Source organism: Microcaecilia unicolor, chromosome 2 (genome assembly GCF_901765095.1).
Source record: "Microcaecilia unicolor chromosome 2, aMicUni1.1, whole genome shotgun sequence".
Classification (NCBI taxonomy): Eukaryota; Metazoa; Chordata; class Amphibia; order Gymnophiona; family Siphonopidae; genus Microcaecilia; species Microcaecilia unicolor.
The window spans coordinates 414,931,559-414,944,660 of record NC_044032.1 but is presented as its reverse complement, the minus strand read 5'-3'; the positions used below and the strand labels follow the sequence as shown (position 1 = coordinate 414,944,660).

General features: G+C 43.6%; 1 protein-coding gene across 5 annotated transcripts in view; it reads right to left on the bottom strand.

Annotated features, from left to right (window-relative positions):
• PDLIM5 (PDZ and LIM domain 5) overlaps positions 1-13,102 on the bottom strand; it is a 403,074-nt gene that overhangs the window by 20,673 nt on the left and 369,299 nt on the right. For all 5 annotated transcript variants that reach the window (XM_030190704.1, XM_030190703.1, XM_030190705.1 and 2 more), the window contains one exon: positions 2,932-3,047. In XM_030190704.1, the coding sequence (XP_030046564.1) occupies positions 2,932-3,047 (116 nt within the window). The remainder of the gene's footprint in view (positions 1-2,931; positions 3,048-13,102) is intronic.

The window sequence follows — 13,102 nt, the reverse complement described above, 5'->3', positions numbered from 1 at the left end:
TTCCTAAGCACCAAGCTACAGCAGCTAAACACGGGGCACAAGGAAAAGCGGGGAAGACACAAGGAAACAGGCAGGAAAGCCAAATACCCAAACAACAAAAGGTGCTTCCTAAGCACTTACTAACAAGGGTGCTCCCTCCCAGCACCAAACTCCAGCACTGCACCAACAGCAGTGCTACTCACCATAACAAAAGGGAAAAACAGGGAAGTCAAACACACAAGTCACAAGTGCACACTGCACTAAACTAACCTGGACCTAAAGCAAGTAGCCAGAAGCAAACGTTGCGAAGGCCCTGAAGGAAAGAACACCACTTCCTTATCAAGGCCCTCCCAGATGATGTCACTCTCCCTAGAGCCAGGCAGAACACATTGAAACCCCGAGAGGCCCAATCCACATCAATGCAGCACCGAGAAGTTCTCGAAGCCAGTACACCCAAAGAGAGTTAGAGCAACTCAGACTACACCCACAGCTGCAGTGAAGTGAGACAATTAGCCCCATGCTGGCAGCAGCCGGCACAGAGAGAGCAAGAGCTAGCTCAAACAGGACAGAAAAACAGAACAGAAGCCAGCTAAAAAGCTGACCCCCAGGCAAAAGGTAAGTTTGAGAGGGGTTCTGACCTCAATCATAACATAAATGCTGTTGTACAAGTATTAGTGATTACACAACTGTACTATTTTAATTGCATATGTACAGCTTTGCTTGGAAATTCACTAAGAGTTCTTCAGGTTATTCAGAATGCAGCAGGCAGGCAGTGGGATGGACAGGTGCAAAGACCATATCACATCATGCTTGTTAAAGTTTAAATCACTTGTTTGGTGCCCTGTGTTTTAAGTGGCAATGAACTCTAGTATATCAATACTGTTTTTAAAATGTATAAGCCCTTGCAATTAGAAAGGTTCATGTGCATTGCATATTCCTTCAGTGAGGTTTAAACTTGTGATCACGCTTTCATAGTGGCTGTACCAACTGAATGGAACAAATTCTAGGTTTATTAGTCATTTGCTGTCCCACCCATTGGCAGGTCTTCTGGCCATTAGAGATTAGACTGATACAGACTGTAATTTTAGGAAACAGTTTAAAAGGCTATTTTTTTGCCCATATTATTTTGTCTCAAATGAAATAATGAAAACAGGGGTTTGAAAGTTACACAGCTCCTTTTTCATAATGTGTTTTTATGTTTTATTGTGTTTTAAGATGTTTTTATTGTGATTTTCTAGGTTGTTTACTTTTAATATATTAATGATGAGGTTGTTGGACATTTGAATATTAGTGTTTCAATTTTTTTTGTGTGTTTTATGCAATACTATGGATATGTATTTTTGTTCCTACCAAGAACAGTGGATGGTGCAGGTTATAAATATTTAAGTCTCATGCACTTTTAGGAACTTTTTTAAAAAATCTTGTTATGCTACCCACTTTTACCATATTCTCTGGCAATTAATTCCAGAGCTTAATTACATGTTGAGTGAAGGAATATTTTCTCCAATTTGTTCTAAATGCACTACCGAGGGCCCTGTTTACTAAGCTGTGCTAAGGGCGCGCTAGCGTTTTTAGTGCATGCCAATGATTAGCGTGTGTAAAATGCTAAAGTCGCCCATAGGAACATACAGTATGGGCAACTCTAGTGTTTAGCATGAACTAAAAATGCTAGTGCACCTTAGTAAACAGGGCCCTTAGAGACTTCGTTTTGTAGCTCTAGTCCTTGTACTTTTGGAGAGAGTAAACAAGTGATTCATATGAAACGGGAGGAAATAATTTTTCACTCAATGTATAATTAAGCTCTGGAATCGCAGTCGGGGGATGTGGTAACAACAGTTAGTGTATCTGGGTTTCGAAAAGGTCTGGAAGAAAAGTCCATAGTCTGCTATTGAGACAGACATCGGGCAAGCCACTGCATGCCCTGAGATTGGTAGCATGGAATGTTGCTACTTTTGGGGTTTCTGCCAGGTACTTGTGACCTGGATTGGCCACTGCTGGAAGCAGGATACTGGGCTAGATGGACCATTGGTCTGACCCGGTATAGCTTTTCTTACGTTTACCCCGTTCCCTTCCACTGATTTTATAGATTTCTATCATATCTCCCTCAGCCGTTTCTTGTTCAAGCTGAAGTGCCCTAACCTCTTTACCATTTCCTCAAAGGGGGGGAGAGGAGGGTTATTTTATCCCCTTTATCATTTTGGTTGTTCCTAGGTGCAAAGAAGACTGGCCGGGTCGAGCCGGTTTCGGGCGGGAAGACGGCCGCGCATGCGCGGTGCGCGCAGGCGCTAGCAAAGGACTTTGCTAGTGAAGATTCCGATTGGAGGGGCTGCCGTGGACGTCACCCCATCAGTGAGAACAAGCAGCCTGCTTGTCCTCGGAGAATACAACTGTTCCAAGGGTAGTGCCAGTCTTGCCTGCCCCTTCCAATGGCCCTGTCAATCCCTATGCCAAGTAGATATTACTCCAATATGTGCAAAGGAAGCACTATACATTTCTGACTTCAATACTTCTACAATAAAATAGTTGGAGACCCTGGCTGGAGGGGTGGGGGGAGATACTGATCTAAAATGACCACCCCTAGAGGATGAATCACCCTAGGCATACTTCTGACAAACAGTTCCACACCAGCACTAATCAAGCCTTTGAAAGCAGACTGCACACTGTTTATTCTTTCACGGTTAAAATACACCTTAAAATGTCACATTTTAAAGGAGTAAACATCAAAAGGTTAAACGGCACTTTGAGACATGTGATTCTGCCACATGCCAAGTGACGAATGGTATGCCAAAACCTCACAATAGCAACACGCCTTCCAAATGAGTGCAAAAGTAGCTTTTGTTTGTGTTTGGAGGATTGAAAAGTGCATTAGCAGTTTGCTCCCACATCCTTATGGTTGGCAGAGATGCTTTTATGATGTTAGTTGCTTTTCTGACATGGCCAGGGTTTACTTACCGCACACACGAAGCAGGTATCATGCCAGGTAGCGCCCAGGGCTTCCAGAAACCTGTCTCCAGCTTCTATGGGAAAGTCACAGCCACGGCACATTGTACCAAAGAGGGAATAGTAATCTGTGGGAAAGAAACAGTGAAATTTAGCAAAGACTGTTCTTTGTATTGATCTGTCAATACCTGACACCTTCATTTCCTGCAGAGGAAGCCTTCTGCCCCCAAGCTTTCAGATATGGCGATTACCGTGTGCACCCTTCAGCAAGCTGGTTACCCACAGTGCTGGAAAATGCAGACATGCAGGCTGGATTACTGATACAGAATGGTGTAAAAAGCCTATGAAGCACTGGAGCTCTGTGCAGAACACAAGACAGAAAGTAACAATGCATTCTCATAGCACAACTCAGTGCAGAATGTCTATTTATTGCAAACTAGAGGGTCAATGTAGTAAACTACAAGGTGGGAAAATGTGGGATACAAATGTAAAATAAATAAATAAACTATGCTATCCTTTACACAGCAGTTTTCTTCTGATTTTCCCACACTGTTCTCTCTGATGCAATAAGAATTTTTAGCACAAGAAAATAGCTGTAGAACCACCACCACACCACCATGTATGCAAAAAATTTAAATTTAAATTGTATTCGATATAAAAAAATTGCCTGAGAATTTCTGCTTTGGGGTATTTGGGGAGACAGTTTTTTTTTCTTGTCAATGTGAGTCAATCCTTGCTCATGCACTACAGATGAGTGCCCCATTTATTTTTCTGCAAGCACACGGTTTAAAGAGACAGTCAATTTCAATTGTAGAAGAACATTTTTTTAAATTTATTTATTAATTATTAATTACATTTTTACACGTAAAACATGTTTTTGTAATACATTGCAAAACCTGATCATTAAACAAAATAATCATAATATTATGAATTTCCAAGTACATTCCTCCAAACCAGGTAAGAACAGGCTGTACAATTAATTAGACCACTATTCCAGCAGTAAGGGGGCGTGATTTAGACAACAGGAGATCACAATAAGGAGGAAAAAAAAACATATATGGCCTAGCCTTATCTACCCATATATCTACTGATAATCAGATAACATCCATTATTCTGCAGGTTTCATGGCCGACTTCAGCAGAAGTCTCACGAGGCCGCTGATGGAAGTCTTGGCGGCCATTTTTAAAGAGTGATCCGGCAGCGGGGGAAGGTCAGCGCCGGCAGCGGGCAGGCAAGACTGCTTGCCCCGAAGAATTCGCTTGACAAGGGGGACCACCGGACCCTGTAGGAGGGAGCGGACCCTGTAGGAGGGAGGGAGGAAGGAAGGAACCGGCTCGCTCTTAGGAACAACCGGCTCGCAAGTTGGTAAAAAATTTAACAACCGTGCAAGCCGGCTCCAGCACACCACTGCCTATGTCCATCTCAATAAGAGACTATGGAGTTTTCCTCCGAACTTGTCCAAACCTTTTTTAAACCCAGATATGCTAACTGCCGTTACATCATCATCTGGCAATGAGTTCCAGAACTTAACTATTCTTTGAATGAAAAAATATTTCCTCCTATATGTTTTAAAAGTATTTCCAATTAATTTCACTGTGTCCCCTGGTCCTTGTACCTTTTGAGAGAGTGAAAAATTGAATCACATTTACCGGTTCTATACCACTCAGTGTTTTGTAGACCTCAACCATCTCTTCTCCAACCTGAAGAGGGCTATCCTCTTTAGCCTTTCCATCCCCTTTATCATTTTGGTCGTTCTTCTTTGAACCTTTTCTAATTCTGCTTATATCTTTTTTTAGATATGACGACCAGAACTGAATGCAATACTCAAGGAATGATACAGAGGCATTATAATATTCTTGGTCTTATTTTGTATCCCTTTCCTAATAACTCCTAACATCCTGTTTGCTTTTTTGGCTACTAGTACACACTGGGCAGAAAATTTCACCTAGATCTTTGGATTATTCTTTCCAATGTACACCACTTTGCAGTTGTCCACGTTAAATTTAATTTGCCATTTAGATGCCCAGTCTTCCAGTTTCCTAAAATTTTTCACTATCTGCATGTGTTTTGACAACTTTGAATAGTTTTGTGCCATCTGCAAATTGAATCACCTCGTTTGTCATTCTGATTTCCAGGTCATTTATAAATATGTTAAATACCACCAATCCCAGTACTGATCCCTGTGCGGCACTTCACTGTTCACCTTTCTCCATTGAGAGAAATGACCATTTAACCCTACCCTCTGTTTTCTGTCCAACAACCAATTCCTAATCCACAACAAAACATTGCCTCCTATCCCATGATAGATACAATTAACACTTATAATTTAGAGTATTTATCAAACTGGAAAGATTTTAAAGCTTTCCTAAACTACAGATAATTCAAGATACCACAAATCTTTATAGGAATCAAATTCCATAATTTCACTGCAGAACAGCTAAAGGAATTATCATAACAACACTTATAGCGAATCTTGTTTACTGATGGAAGAATTAAATTCATAGAATAACTATGCTGGAAAGGTGGGATGTATAATGGATAGGATACCAGGGAAATATGATCTATACAAATATGATCTACAGGTTCTATGGTTTGTGCCACTGCTGCACAATATTAGAGTATCCCTGAGTTCCCCATAGGATATACAGAAACCTCTGACAGGCTAAACATTGCCCTGCAGGCCATATGCTAGACAACCCTGCTCCAACTAGAGATGGCCTCCTAGATTCCTCTTACTCCTTGCATGTGTACATTTTGGAGGTAATTCTATAAGGAGCCACCCAGTTTATACGTGGTAGGAAGTCACCTGAATGACAGTATTCTAGTCATTTATGTGCATAATCAGTCATTTATATGCCTAAATGACTTGTTACAGAATACTGTCTAGCAGAAAACTATGTGCCATGATTTGATGGATGTACTTTACTGGTGGGCCTAGGTATGAGCAGAGTTTGGGTGAAGTGCACAGGTATGTGTGTTAATTATAGAATACTATCATGTATGCATGTGCGCTAACATCTAGGTGTGGGGATCACACCAGTGATAGCGTTGGTGTAATAATGCATGTGTGTTCTCTGCCACTTGTGCTAGTATTCTGTAAAGAAAAGTAGGCATCAGTTTTTCTTTACAGAATAGGCTTAAAATAGGAACCATAACCGGCGCCTGTAGTGGACACGCTGCTAAAGAATGAACCTCTTAATGTTCTTCCCATCTAATCCACTGCTGAATTTCTTTATCTCCTTTAATATCTACAACATGCATTTTGTAACAGCTGCAGTCTAGTCTGTCGGCATCCAAACAAACATCAGTTCTCTGAAAGGAAAACAGTCATGCCTGAAGTGCTTTATTGCTCACTCAAGTCAAAAAGACTTCCAGCTTGACAAGGAGCTTGACAGGCAAGGTGACAGCGACAGCAGCAAAGACAGCCACAGCTGCAGGCACTCAGTGAGCTCAGCTAATCCCCCAGAGCTCCTACATGCAGATAAGCTGCACCCTTAAGCAAAAGCATCAAGAAAATCAAAGCATACAAACAGAAACTCAGTACTCTGAAAGGACATTTACAATTTTGGTCATGGGCTGCTAGATGATATTCTTTGTACTTCTCTCCTTTTTAATTCTGTCTTGAGTTTGTTGTTGTCTTTTTAATTATTTGTTTTACAGTTTGTTTTTTTTAACTAATTGGATTCTGTACATCGTCATGAAGTTTTACTGCAAACGGTGGTTTTATCAAATACTAATAAATACAAATACAAGATACAACACAAAATAAGAGTTTAGTTTTAAGCTTGACTTTGAGATACTTTTGCTTAAGGATGTATATTTACACTATGGAGCTCATAATCTAAAGAAAAAAAACGTGCAAAAAATGGCTTAAGGGGCAGGTGGACGCGTTTCTCACACTAAAAGCCTTTACATCATATAATCAGCACACATGCATAAATGATAGCATTTTATAATTAACACGCATACCTATGCACTTCACCCAAAAAACAGAACATACAAGTCCAATATTCACCTAAAGAAAAATGGTTTCAGAGTGGGTGGTTTCGGAGGCGTGTTATGGGTGTGAGACGGGCTGGGTTTTTTTGTGCTAACGGATAGGAATGATTTCCTTGTGCCAGAAAGAAAAAGGTTGTGATTTAGACCTGCTTTAAAAATGACTAGGTCAAGACCAACCTTGTTTTGGACCCATCTGTCATTTTGGGAGTGGAGAGGTGGAATTGTTGGCTTGTGAAAAAGAGAGGAGAAATGCTGAGCGGTCTGTTACCTTTGTTTGTTTGCCTCAGTCTGAATCTTTGAACCCTCACATTTTGGCCTTACCTTCTCTGTGTCACCGCAAGTCCTTGCCTACACCTGCTAGCTCCCCCCAGCCACACCCATTCTTTGCTCTGTATCTCACACCCTCTTCCCCCACCAAACTCTCACTGTCCCCAAACCTCCCATTCAAACCCCCTACCTGCTTGTCTTCTGTCTCTCACCGTTGCTCAGTTTGCCCACTCCCAGTTTGTCACTGTGCTTTGTGTTGCTGCTGTTTGTGCGAGGACTGTTTGCTGGTGCTGGGAGAATACTGGGTGATGGGTCTGGGTCTCAGTGGGTGCAGTAAGTGGAGGACTGTACTGTAGTGTTACTGGGCTTGGTGGGTTGCACATGTGGTGGTGAGACACCTGCACATCAATCATCGGTTTGGTGAATGCTATTGTGGCTGATCATTTGCTGGATGTGGATGAGAGCTTGGAGGGAGGCCCAGGAGGAGATACCCCTATCCCAGAGTATTTAGGCCCAGGACCCGCTTTGTGGACCTCACTGACCAGCAATGCCTTACTAGGTACCGTTTTGATAGGGATGCTATACAGCACCTCTATCAGCAAACTACAACCCCTTCTCCAAGTTAGAACATGCAGAAATAATCCAATGTTAGTCTACCTTAAGGTCACTGCCTCCCTTGCCTTTCTTGCCACAGGCATTTCAGTCACTGTTAGCAGTCAATGCAGATCTCACCCAACCGACCATCTCCAACTAGTTCCTTGATGCCTTCCTCATTCAAATCTCACACTATATTACCTTACCCACTACCGCCCAGCCCTCCAGAATAATATAGTTCAGTTCTACATCATAGACCTCGTCATCTCAGTCACTGGCATCATCGACTGCACACGTCACACTCAGACACCCCCCCCACCCAAAGCACACGAGAAGACCTTATAGGAACAGAAAATCAGATCACTCACGCTGATTCCGTAAGTTCAAACAACCTTTAAAAACTGTCTCTATCACCTACAGCAGCCACAAAATCTCTCTCCATATATTGAAAAGATGAGCCTGACCACAGTGGTCCATGCCATAACATTCCTGTACACCGGTCAAACCAAAAAGAGTTTGCATCAGCTCTAACTAATTCAGAATGCTGCAGCACGATTGATAAAAGGCTGCAAATGGTGTGACTACATCACACCCTTCCTGCAAAAACTACACTGGCTACCAGTACCTTCCTTACAGAGCAAAATTTAAAACTCTATGCTTGGTTTTCAAGGCCCTCAAACAAAAGGGGCCAGAGTACTTAAAGAATAAGTTAGCCATTTACACACCTTTGCGACCTCTAAGATCCTCTCATGGAGCATCACTATCTGTCCCCTCATCAAAAGATATTGTATGATGTGATACCCACCAGCGAGCCTTCTCAGGAGTAGCCCCCACACTCTGGAATTTATTCCCAGAGTGGCAATGTATAATTCAAGACTACCTGTACTTCAGGAAGCAGGTAAAAGCCTGGCTCTTCTCCCCAGCCTTTAATACATAGGGTGACTGATTATACACTCATTCTGCACTTGGACTAGCTTGCTATACACACTGTAACTTAGATCAGTTCCTTATATCTTGTTTAACTGTACAAAGAATTTGCCTTTAGTATAGCCACCCATCTATTTATCCCAACTGACTCTGTACCACTCATCTTGTTCCTATCTATATATCTGCACTTGGCCCTTCAGCTATATGGTAAGCTGTGATGTAGAAAAGCATTAGTATCAAAGAAATGTTATTTGAATGTTCTAATTGTGTGCTTATTAATATTATGCTGACATCACATTATATCTCTGTTATTTGAATTTCAGTGCTGTTAAATGTGTATATTTTTGATCCTGTTTCATGGTACTCCTATTATTAAGTTTCAATTTGCTGTTTTCGTGTTTACCTTATTCATTGTATTTATGTTTATACTTGGTCATTTTACAATTGTTATGCTGGTAACACTAAGTTTTATGTTACACTGTGCCTGCTGTACACCGCCTTAGGTACATCTCTTCATAAAGGCAGCTAATAAATCCCAATAAATATCACTTCATGAACATGCAGGTTGTGTGTGATGTCCAGGAGGAGACTGTGGATGTGTGTGTTTGGTACCCGTGGTCCACACATGATGCATATATTCTGGAATCTACTGCAGGTTTGACCAAGGGGAGGTCATCAGTGGCTGGCTCCTAGTAAGCAGTACTGAGATTCCTAACCCCCATGCCCACGCCTCCCTTACGTCAACACTCTCCCTCCCTCAAAATGTCCCCAGAACCCACACTCCACAAGGTCCACATACGAATACACACCTATGTCTGTGATTCCTACTCCCCACACAGGTGACAGAGGCTATCGCCAGTGTCGTTATGATCATATAAGCCCTCTCCTCAAGTCACTTCACTGGCTTCCTATCCACTTCCGCATACAGTTCAAACTCCTCTTATTGACCTATAAGTGCATTCACTCTGCAGCTCCTCAGTACCGCTCCACTCTCATCTCTCCCTACATTCCTCCCCGGGAACTCCATTCACTGGGTAAATTTCTCTTATCTGCACCCTTCTCCTCCACTGCAGACTCCGTTCCTTTTATCTTGCTGCACCATATGCCTGGAATAGACTTCCTGAGCCGGTACGTCAAGCTCTATCTCTGGCCGTCTTCAAATCTAAGCTAAAAGCCCACTTTTTTGATGCTGCTTTTAACTCCTAACCCTTATTCACTTGTTCAGAACTCTTATTTTATCATCCTCACTTTAATATTCCCTTATCTCTTGTTTGTCCTGTTTGTCCGTCCTAATTAGATTGTAAGCTCTGTCGAGCAGGGACTGTCTCTTCATGTTCAAGTGTACAGCGCTGCGTACGTCTAGTAGTGCTAGAGAAATGATTAGTAGTAGTAGAACCTGGTTAATGACTCCCACTGTCCACTCCCAAAATGAGGCAGGGGAGGAATATAACAAGAGCCATAAGAATACTGGCTCCATCACTGAATGGACCTTTGGCCAGCTCAAAACCAGATTCAGATGTCTCGATCATTCCAGGGAGGTGGGGGGGGGGGGGGGGGGGGGGGAACACAGCCCCTGCCAGAAGACACACAGCAGCAGCAAGAGCCACCGCCAGAAGAAGAGGATGATGACCCCCACGGAGATGACCAGGTTTCACACCAGCTGGGGGGTCCACACCAGACAGATTCATACAGGCCAATTTTCCGTAAAGGTGGCAGTATTTATTTGTGCTCACTATATCTTTTTCTATCCCCCTCCCTCTCCCCTTATCATCCCCCACCTCCTCCTCCCCCCTCTAGCATACACCACCACAGAATTGTAATTAGTTGCTTCACAGCCCAACCTCATCTTCTCCATCCCCTCTGGGGGCACTTCTCCTACCCCTCCCTCTAGCTGCTGGAAATGATCCAGGCCTTGCAGGAGCAACCACAGTGTCCGAGTCCTCCCCTTTGGGGCTCCAACTGCCCTCAGAAGTGTCAGGAGGTGCAGCTGCTTCTGCTGCCACATGGAAATCTGGCCACCTGTCTGGCTGTGTGGCTGCGCTGCTGTTGGGCCCAGCACCCAGCAAGGCAGTGTGTGCTGTCCCTGAGGGACCTGATCTCAAAGTAGATCCATTGGCCTGGGATCCTGAGAGTCCCATCCACGCCATCTTGGATGCTGGGCTGCAGCTGAGGTGGTTGCTGTGCAGTTGGGCTGCGTAGTGTGAGCACTGGTGACACTTGCTGCTGTGTGGAGGGTGGTGCTGCTGGAATGGTGGCCTCCCCAGTTCCGCTGGGAGGGTCAAGTACCTGCTGGGTGGGCAATGTGATGGACAAGGCCTGTGTAAGAATGCAGATCTCGCTGGATCCCCAGAAGCTGCTGCCCAATATTGTGCCTAGCATCCCACCTGCAGGCAGCCTTCTTGGGCTTGGAACCTCTGCTGCTGATGTTGTACAACTTTATGCAGCAGCTGTAGCTCCTCTTCTGGTTCTTCAGCCTCTACAGAGGCATCTGGCAAATCCGGCTGGGGGTGTGTGGGTTCAACCAATAATTGTTCCTCCCCTGCAGGTGGCTCCTGGCTGGTGTCATCAGTGTGCTCATCTGCTGCTACAGTGCCCTCCTGTGACCCCTCGTCTGCTACTGACTCCCCCCTCCTCCTGCGTAGGTGCCTGTGCTGGTTGCTGGTTCTGGACTGTGCCTCGGACTAAAAGTTCTCACCTGCACAGGGAAAGTATAGGAAATGTGTCTGTTGCACTAGCTTATCTGTCAGTCTACTGCCGCCTTCTTGAACATATCTCTCCATGTGCACTTGTATACCACAGGTGATGAGGACTGCCATTGTCATGTGATCACATGATGTATGCCTCCATATCCTACACTGCAGGAGCCAAGGAGTATGGTACACTGTGTACCTCAGAAACCAGGATGCCAAACAGCCAAGTGGGTAAAGGAGCAAGGATAGTGGGATTCCTGAGGGAAAAGTCCATTGAACATTATTAATTTTTTTTTTTTTTTTGGGGGGGGGGGGGGGGGGGGGGGTTGCTGGGTTCTTGAAGCCTGGATTAGCCGCTGTCGGAGACAGGATGCTGGGCTTCATGGACCCTTGGTCTTTTCCCAGTATGGCGGTGCTTATGTACTTATGACTGGAGGCCACAGTGACAGAGCAACAAATGACTTGAAAGCAGGAATAGGCACTGGTTGTTAATGGGCTGAAGGGAAAAGGTACCAAAAAATTAAAGACACAGCAGGACTCAAACCCGTGACCTGCACTCCTCAATCTAAGCCCTGACCACTACTCCATGCTGAATTGTTAGGACATGGCTCCCTAATAACCAGCTTTTCAACATGTAGTCTGGTGTGCCTTCTTGCCCCCTCCCCCACCTCAGAGAACTTCTAGTACAGATGGGTTTCCTATCAGCCCCCCCCCCACACCCACTGTCCAAGCTTGATGGAGAGATGCTGAATAAGAGTAGGCAGCACATTTTCATTCGCCAAACTTTACCTGACTCCCAGCCTATGAGGAGATGTTCTGGGTTCCCAGACCATGGATGCTCTCTCCTTGGGAAGAAGCCTGTACATCACGTGCACAATCACGTTAAACACCTTCTTTGGGAATTCATATTGAGGGTGGAACTCCACTTTGCAGTTACTGTGTGGGTCATTACTGCGTGTTAATCACTAATATAACTGAAACAGGGGGCAGTTAATTATATCTCCAGAGGAATAGCTAACTGCATTTCATTATTAGCAGCTGTGCAGTTAACACATTTAGAGACTTTTACCCTGTATTAGACACATTTGCTGCCTTTCCTGAAGTGCCAGGAATATTACCAATGGCTACTGCAGAGTTTTTGCAGTTGCCATTGTTAAACTTTCGGAGTTAATCCATGGCAGCACGCAAAACTTTAATGCAGATTAGTAAATAGGTCCATTTATGTGGTATACACTAGTAGTTTTTCTGCAGCAAAACAGAGCTTACAGTCTGTACTACAAACTGAAAGTAATCTTTATCTCAACTTTATTATGTATAGAGGAGCATTTTCAATATGATGTTCAAATGCGGAGGAAAATGTTTATCATAAAACACTTTTTTAAATAGTGCCAAACAGTAACAACATTTAGCACAAGAAAAGAGGTGTCTTAGTAGGGAAAGGGAAAGGGTATGGGATTTGATATACCACCTTTCTGTGGTTATAACCAAAGCAGTTTATATATTATATTACATTATATAATATAAAATTATATTTTGTACCTGGGGTAATGGGGGTTAAGTAACTTGCCCAGAGTCACAAGGAGCTGCAGAGGGAATTGAACCCAATTCCCCTAGGCCACAGCATTAACCATTGGGCTACTCCTTTACTCTTAAACTGTGATACCTTTGATACACCTAACAGAGTTTGTTATATATTAGCTTTGGCA